Source organism: Octodon degus, unplaced genomic scaffold (genome assembly GCF_000260255.1).
Source record: "Octodon degus isolate 3935 unplaced genomic scaffold, OctDeg1.0 scaffold00146, whole genome shotgun sequence".
NCBI classification, from domain to species: Eukaryota; Metazoa; Chordata; class Mammalia; order Rodentia; family Octodontidae; genus Octodon; species Octodon degus.
Genome location: NW_004524722.1, coordinates 4872519 through 4881646, shown reverse-complemented (window position 1 = coordinate 4881646; position 9128 = coordinate 4872519). Strand labels below are relative to the sequence as shown.

General features: G+C 35.8%; 1 protein-coding gene across 1 annotated transcript; it reads right to left on the bottom strand.

Annotated features, from left to right (window-relative positions):
• Window positions 1-946: 946 nt before the first annotated feature.
• Window positions 947-1888, bottom strand: LOC101588296 (olfactory receptor 52J3-like). The gene has a single exon (XM_004642088.2). It carries the CDS (start codon window positions 1880-1882, stop codon window positions 947-949), a length of 936 nt encoding a protein of 311 aa, XP_004642145.1. The 5' UTR covers window positions 1883-1888.
• Between the last annotated feature and the right edge of the window lie 7240 nt (window positions 1889-9128).

Sequence of the window (9128 nt, the reverse complement as noted above, 5' to 3'; positions counted from 1 at the left end):
TCTAAATTTCCTACTGTGGGTTTTACAGAGGCTAAAGTTTGGGGAAAACAACTTGGAAAAGTATTTCCTATGATTTTGCCATCGAATCTTATTTTTGTTTTTATTGCAGCCAGTGGAAATATGATGCTTAAAAACAATGAAAAACTACTATATAAAGCAGTGTAGGACCATTAAAACAGGCTATAAATTTTAGTAAGGAACATTATTTTTTAAAAATGACTACTTATGTGTTTGGTCAGACCAACTGGAAATACTGAATGTAGAAACTTTCCCTGGGATACACATCAGGATTTTAGTTTCAAAGCATTAAAATTCTATGCATTCAAATTCATAAACCAATTTCCATTCCCTTACACAGCATTATTTTCAGTTAATTTATTCTTTTACAAAACGGAAGTACAATATGGCACGGTGCAGGCACCTGGGGCCTACAGATTTTTATCTACTTCTTATGTAAAGGATACTAAAATGGAAGAGAAGGAATGTACATTTGTAAAGCATAATATCTCAGTGATATCCTCAGACAAATGAAAACATTTTCAATTATATTCAAGAAATCTATCAAAACCTTTCCCATTTTTCATTGGAATTTGGGCTTTTTTCTTCAAATGAAAAATCAAAGCAGTTGAAGTAAATAGTTCGAGGGGAAATATTATCCTACTTCTAATGGAGAGCGATGGAGTTTTCACTTCATTGCCACAGTTAAAACAAAATCAGGTTCAACTGGATTAATATTTCCTTTTGTAGTAGACCCCAACCTTCAACATAAATAAGAGAGGAGCAAAGCAGATTTAAGATATAAAAGTATACTACAAGGTTTGTTAATTCAGGCTTTCTAAAGTCATGTGACAGAAGGGACACTTAAAAACTACTCATCTGGAAAATATTTAAAATTGGCTACTTCGAGTATGTTCACACCCTCCAGAGATGATGAAAAAAATGTCTCTTATTTTGAAGTGAAACCATGGAGCACATAGTCACGAATTTGCTTGGTTCTTACCCCATAGATAATAGGGTTGAGGGCAGGAGGGATGACCACATAAAGATTGGCAACAAGAATATGGACGTAACGGGGGATCTTTTGGCCAAATCGGTGAGTGAGGAAGGAGAAAAGAGATGGTGTATAGAAGACACACATGACCCCGACATGTGAACCACACGTGCTCAGTGCTTTATGACGAGCATCTCGAGATGGGAGGCAGAACACAGCACGCAGAATGTAAGCATAGGAGATCCCAACCAGTAGCACATCCAGAATGAGAAACGAAGCCACAAACAGCCCATATATGGCATTGATGCGAATGCTAGCACAGGCTAATTTGGCAATGCCCATGTGCTCACAGTAGGAGTGGGCAATAATTCGAGCATCACAGAAAGGCAGACGATGGGTTAAGTATACAATGGGTAACATGAGCAGGACCGGGCGCATTACAATACCCACACCAATGCCTGCCAATACCCAGGGTGTCAGGATGGTTGTATAATGCAATGGTATGCAAATGGCCACATAGCGGTCAAAAGCCATGGCCAGAAGGACTGCAGACTCCATTCCTGTGAAGGTGTGTATCAGAAACATCTGTGCGACGCAGGATCCAAAGCTGATTTCATGTGCATCGAACCAGAAGATACCTAACATTCGAGGCACCGAGGATGTAGAAAGTGCTAAATCTATGGCTGATAAGATGGCAAGAAAATAGAACATAGGCTCCCTTAGTGTATGGTCAGACCAGATGACTAGGAGAATTGTAGCATTGCCAAGCAGAGCCATTAAGTAAATGGAGCAAAAGGGCAGGGAAATCCATCCATGAAAAGCCTCCAGCCCTGGGATGCCTGTGAGAAAAAAGCTGTCTGGGTGGAAAACGGTAGTGTTGGTGTGCATCATCTTGATAATGAGAAGAGCAGCATCTGAGCAACTCTAGAAGAAAAATTAAGATTTAACTATGCTTAGGTTAAAACCTACCTGGTTAGCTTACTTTCTACCTGTATTTTTCTTACCTCAATAATGCAAAATTTAAGTCCAAAATGAAAAACAAGAAGAAATTAAACACTTCATATTAATTGGAAATTGATTTAATAGTAGACTCTGAGCAATAAAATATGTATGTTCTCAATTCTTATGGAAAACCTAGAATTAATTTCAATAAAATTTCATATATTTAAATTGCAATCTCAGGTTGCTTTGATGACATAGCATGTCTCACTTTGCCAGTTAAACACAAAACATTATAAGAGGGCAGAAGGGCTGGCCAAATAGCTCAGCCGATTAAAGCACCTGCAAGCAGGCACAGAGGTCAGAGGTTGGATCCCTGGTCCTGCCGTGCCGGCCCCCCCTCGGGACGTCCTGAGAAGGCAATGGGGACTGGATGTAGTGGTGCACGCCTGTAATCCCAGATCCTCGGAGGCTGTAAACAGGTGGATCACTATGAAGCTGATCTAGTAGTGAGACCCTGAACACCCTGTAGACCATTTACTAAAATATAAAGGTATAGGTATAGGTATACGTATAGGTATAGGTATAGAGATAGTGACAGAGACAGAGACAGAGATATATATGGCTTCAAGACAGGGCATGGTGGTGCACACATGTAATTCCAGTACTGGAGAGGGTGAAATAGTATGAGTCCAACACTATGAGTCCAACCTCCATAGTGAGCCCCTGTCCCAAATATATATAAAATTAACAAAAAGAAAAAATTATTACCCTACAACATAGGCACTTTAGCTTAACCTCACTATCTGTCTGAATATCAAACATTTTAGGCATAGCATGGAACAGGTATTTTCCGTCAAGTATTAATACGTTAAACTTTAAATCCCTAAGAATATGAAGAAAATTTTTTTTAAATAAAAAACATTTTAAAAATAGGAATAAATAGTTACATATTTTCACACAGAAATTTAGAAATAATAATAAGCTTCTCTTCTGGAGGGTTAACAACCTAAATTTGCAGACCAAAAATTTGAGAAAGAGAAGGGCTGCAAGGACAGCCAACATTTTGGACCTAGTCTTTCAAGGTCAGTGAAGACTCAGGACATAAGAGAACCTGTACTGTAACATCATGTAACTCAGTTGTGTCCCAGATTTTCTGATCAAGGAGATTATTGGGCCACAGAGGAAAGTGATCAATGATGTAGAGTGTGCCTAAGGAGAGTCACATGGAGAGAAAACATTCTCTCAGGTTTTCACAGAAAGCAAATTGCTCAAACAATGGGCGTGACTCATCCACATGGCTGACACTGACAAAGGATCTACAAACTGCAATACAAGGTTTCAGGATAAATCCGGAGGGGATTTGACTGACATCAGATACAAAAGTTACATTTCTTGTTATAAGGGTCTAGCTTTGTCTTGGTCTTAACCATCCAGTGGAAAAGTATAAAAATGAAGTATAAAAAGTAAAGCCATATTAATATGCTGAGTTGTAAAAGGCTCAAGTCAACAATTTCTGACATTGCCAGTCATACATAAAACCCACTACTATTATGGAATACTGGGCTACATTGGAATATTTTTTCTGAATTCATGCACCTACAGTATTTAAATGATAATGGAATACCCATCTCTGACAAAACTAAACAAAAAAGAAGGATACAATTGAATGAACATTTTGTATCTGTATGTTCAAAATAGTATAGATATACAGTTGCATTCTCTTAATATAATGAAAAGAGAGATTTGTTCTAATAGTGTTTGTGGACAGGATATCATGTCTGCATCTTGTATAATGAATAACCACTAAGATAACAATATGCAATGTATTAATTATTGAAACTGTGCTCATAATCTATTTAAAGCTGTCTCATTGCTATTTGTTTCTCAATAACATTGTTTAAAAAAAAAAAGAAAACAATAGCTTCATAGACAGCATGACTCCAGAAACAAAACTATTGGTATGTTATTATATATGGAATAATGAAACGTGCAGCAAAGTTTCTTGTGTTAATTTGTTTTGTGTCCTTGTTTGAGTATGTATTTAGAAAACCTGCCAACTGGGGAGATAGCTCAGTAGCGTATGTCCTATGTAGCAAATGCAAGGTCCTAAGTTCAATCAAATAAAGAAAAAGAAAATCTGCCCCACAATTTTGTGAACTCAACTGATTCCTCCTTCACATCCTCACTCTTGCACTGATGTACTATATGAAAGCTCTGACATAGAAACAATTGTTGAAAGACATGAAAGGTTGCTCATAGACATTATCTCCAGAAGAAAGGTGCATTTCTTTGCATTGGGATTCTGATTGGAACTTAATTAACAAGGAAGTTCACATGTCCTACTGGTTGTCAAATCTCAGAAATACCTGAGAATGTCCAACAACTATACTCTTTACTCAGTGGAGACACTAAGCTTTGTTAAAAGGTGGAAACTTGAGAGAAATATAGAAAAGATAATAATGAAAGCCAAAGGCTCTTGAGCTGCCTTCAGTGGCAGTTGAAGAAATTCCTACGGTGATTTATTTCACTTGATTTGTGATACTCCTTTCTTCCACTTTTCCATTCTTGTCTTATTCTTTCAGAACTACAAAATAAAGGAGGACTAAAGAAAAAAGGAGAGTAAGATACAACAGTAATGAGTGGAAAAGAGGGTGGAATAAGAAGGAGAAGTTGCTAAGATGGAGGAGGATTCCTGTCAACATGGCCCAAGAACTGAAGGCAAATTCAAAACTTTGAAAAGTGTTTTATTCATGACTATTTTAAAGTATGGGGTTTCTGCACCCAGTAAACACCATAAAACACTATATAAAATCTATGTACAATATTTTTAATTCTCTTTGCTTTTTTTGAAATCAAACTCCTAAATCTATACTTATCTTTGGTTCTCTGCCAGCTTTTTTATATTGTTATCAAAGAAGACTAAACTCCAGTACAATTTTTTTTTGCTAGAAGTACAGATTAATATTTATAGCACAATTTTAAACTCCTACCTCAAGAGGTTATTTCAAAATATAAGTGCCTTAGTTTGTTCATGTAAAGGTTACTTTCAATCAAGAAATCTTTCTAGAGTAGTGGATGGGGAATAGCGGTTGATTAATAAGTCACATGTAGCTTGTTCCTTAACTGATTGACAGGAGGCCACTCCTACAAGAGCTTGATGGAAAACTCCATTCCAGGGGAACATTTTCAATAAATGTTACAATGGAAATGTGCCCCAAAGACTTATCAAATTGTTCAAGTATATAAGTTTACAAAACAAAGGGAAAGTACATAGGAAAAGAGTGAATACAACAAAAAGAGAAAACATTAGAAAAATAATACACACTTTACACAGGGCAAACATAAAAACACACTCCATGTACACATATACACTGACCAAATCTCCTTAAAATTTATATCTGCCTGAATTAGATATGTCAATATCTATGATGTTTAACTCAAGAACGTGATGACTTTAACAGTTTAACACAAAAGCAAATAATTTTTTTAAACTGCTAGATACAAAGGCAATATATTCTCAGTATATGACAGGTTATTAGAAAAAAAAGAAGCTTTGTAATTTTCATTGTTGCCTAAAACTACATTATCTTAAATATTTTCATGTATTTTACTTATGACATTGGAAGAGGTATATTTTCAAAGCCTTCAGTCTTATTGTTTAAAACTGCTTCATAATAAAAAGTTCTTTTTGATGATTTGTGACAAAAATTTCAGTAAAAGAATGAGGCTGTTTTCCGGATGCTGAAATGCATGAAAAATAAGCCACAAAGAAGAAGGCTCATGTTATACAGGCAGAGGACAGAGCACTTTAAAATGCTGAAAGAAACAGGGAACTCTGAAGAGGAAATAGAGACCATTTAGTAAAGAAAAACCCAAGAAAAAGAGATAGTATTTGGAGGAGATACACCATGGACAGTCGAGAGCAGATTTTTCTCTTCTACGATGTTTTATTCTTAGAATAAAGAACACTTTAGCCCTTTTCTGACAAAACTCACCAAAAAAGGAGGATAAAATTGAACGACCATTTTGTATCTGTATGTTCAAAATAGTTAGGATAGATATACAGCTACATTCTCTTAATGCAATGAAAAGAGAGATTTGTTCTAATAGTGCTTGTGGACAGGATATCATGTCTGCATCTTGTACTATGAATAACCACTAAGACAACAATATACAATGTATTAATTGTTGAAACTGTGCTAGTAATCGGTTCTGAAGCTGTCTCATTGCTATTTGTTTCTCAATAAAATAATTTTTAAAAGTTAAAAAGAACCCTTTTAAAAGTGTGACAGAAGTGAGTGCAGGACACTGTCAGTCATGGAAATATTTTCTGTGTGTGACATGTCAGTATAAGTGACAGCAGCAGACTAGATATTAAATAAATCTTTTTGGATTTCTAAATGACATCTATGAGAAACAGAATATCAAATAGTGATAGAAAGTAATAAAATATTTTCCCTACTTGAGCACACCTAGAATATATATAGTATAGCAGAAAAGAAAATTTTTAATAGCTACATGGCTTATAATTTTAAACTTATTTAAACAAAATGCACACATATCAATAGGACACATAATTGAAAGAAGAAATAAATTACATTTCTCCTTTTATAGAAAGGAGAGATCATATTATATTTTTAATTGGAATTTAAAAAAACAGGAAAATAGGACATCTTAAATCAGGTGCTTTTATCTCGCAGTGAGGCAGTGTGTGAGTAGTTCAGTAATTATACCAACGGTGACTTGGACACATGTAGAAGTAACTGGAGGACATATGCAAATCACAGAAATTGTATAGTTGTCACCATTGTGTCAACATCAGTCGGTGACTCACTACATCAGAAATCCTAACAACATCCTTCTTTCCTGGTCACAAACTTTAAAAATTTAATTCAATCTATTTTTAAAAAGCAATAGATTTATCTCTCATAAGGAAACTTGTTCAAGCCATTACTGCTTATTTGATTGACTGCAACCTAATGTTCTGCAATATATAGAACCATGATTTCTGACATCAATCAAATATCTGCTTTATTGGTTGTCAAAATAAAGTAAATATGCATTATGTGCTAGCTCTGTCATATTCTGTAACTATTTTAACACTTTTGTTCCCCATTTTCAACTACAATAAGATGGTATAGATAGATGTCTCTACAAAGGTCATTAACTTTAAACAGAAAATTATATTAAGATACTTTGAAATATATTCTAAGCATACCATGTTTGGCATTATTTTTAAATATCAGCAGATTGATTACTATAAAATTTATATCACTAGGTTCTGGCTACAACCCAAGTGGTTTTCATAGTTTTATCTGGTAATTTCAGTCATAACTCTTATTCACTTTCTAAGCTTCATTCTTAGGCTTCTTTCTGCAAAGTTCTTGCTTGCACCTTTTCTCTGCTGCTGTGCCTCTAGCTCCTTGTCCTTCCCTATGTCCTGCAGAAGCACCTCTAAAAGCACAGACAGGAAGGACTCACCAGAAGGAACCCAGGACAGAATCCTGTCTCTTTTTCTCAACTCATCCTGTTCACTTTTTATGGGGTTATTTCCATGGCCTGAGAGGCCTCAGGAATTGAAAATGCCCCAGAGATGATGTTGTACAGCCCAGAACATCTCTGGGGAGTCTACAGTGTCATGTTGTCTTGACTCGGGGCGGGGGGGCAAAAGCACCTACATTGCTCAGAAAATAAAGGGATTGTAGATCAGCAAAACTGAAGGACTCTGTCTTCATTTCCTCAAACACTGATATATTAACTATTCATGGCAAGTAATTTTATGACTGCTCTAAGGGAACATTGACAGTGGTAAAGAGAAAAGTTTCATTTATGCATGTGAAGTGGGGGATCCTTCTGCACACTGACAAGAGAAATCACTGAGACTGAGTCCTGTTCAGGGAAAGAAATGTGGAAGGTGTGTACATTGGAGCACTCAGCCTTATAAAGTAATAAATTCTGCCATTTGTTACAATATATCTACACATAACTGATATTAAGATAAATTATCTTATCACACAAAGACAAATACTGCATAACCTTATATATGTGCAGCTTTTAAAAATGAAACTGTTCAAATCAGGAGATTGGAGACCTAGGGCACTAGAGAGAAAATGGGTGAAGGACACAATTTTAGCTCGGAGAAGTAAGTTCAAAGATTCTACACTCCATAATGGCAACTATAGTTAATACCATTCTACAGTATCCTTGAAAAGTATTTTAAAAGGAGTGTTAACATTTTTCTGATACTGTGCAAGACCTGCCTCACTCACAGGATGATGTTTGTCATGAGTTTTGAAAATGTGTATTAGTTTAAGCGTCTAAGCAGGGCTGGTGAGATAGCTCAATGGACTAAACACCTGCTTTAGGCAAGCTCAGGAACCAGAGTTCGAGCCCCAGAATCATGTGCCATGACAGCCCCTCCCCTATGCACACTGAGCCGGTCACCCAGCCTGGGCCTGGTGGTGCATGCCTGTAATCTCAGCACTGGGGAGACTGAGACTGGAGGTTCTCTTTGACTCCAAGCTGCATAGTGAGACCCTGAAGCAAAATATACAAAGTAAAAAATAATAATAATAAAGAGTCTAAGTAATTTGTATTAGTACTTTGTCATGAGTTTTGAAAATTTGAGTCACAGAGCTAGACACTTTTCTTACTCTAGTTAATATGAACATAGATTTCTTTGGCTTTCAGCCTCATCTGAATGCTCTACACTGGACCCTAACTGGATGTCATTGTCTGACATCTCATGAATATATGAGGTTAGACATTTTCCATCTGTAAAACATCCTGTTTCAACTAATTTAGTTTAAGAGTCTAAGCAATTTGCATTACTACTTCATGAATCAATGTTAATCCTATCTGAGAGTACAGGGTTCTAAATAAGAGAAAAAAGAAAACAGTTCTTATACAATAGACTGTGTGGTAACAAGAATACAGAATAACACAAAAATGTATTCCTTAATTTCAAGTTACTTTTCCTGTGAAGTTAAAATCATAGAGGTTTTTTTTTTTTTTTTTTTTTTTTTTTCTCCTGCTGGCAGAGTTTAACTAGCTCCTTCTGATTGATTTCTGTTAATCTCCCGTGTTTAGAAAAAAATCAGTCTATTTGAAGATTTTCCTCTCTGTTACACTTTGAATGCACTGCAGTTTTTCTAAATGAATCAGTTCTGCCTTGTTCGTGTTTGTTAGATCTTAA

Coding starts and splice junctions, on each gene's coding strand:
- LOC101588296 (XM_004642088.2), bottom strand. CDS start 1,882: ATGATGCACACCAACACTACCGTTTTCCACCCAGACAGCTTTTTTCTC.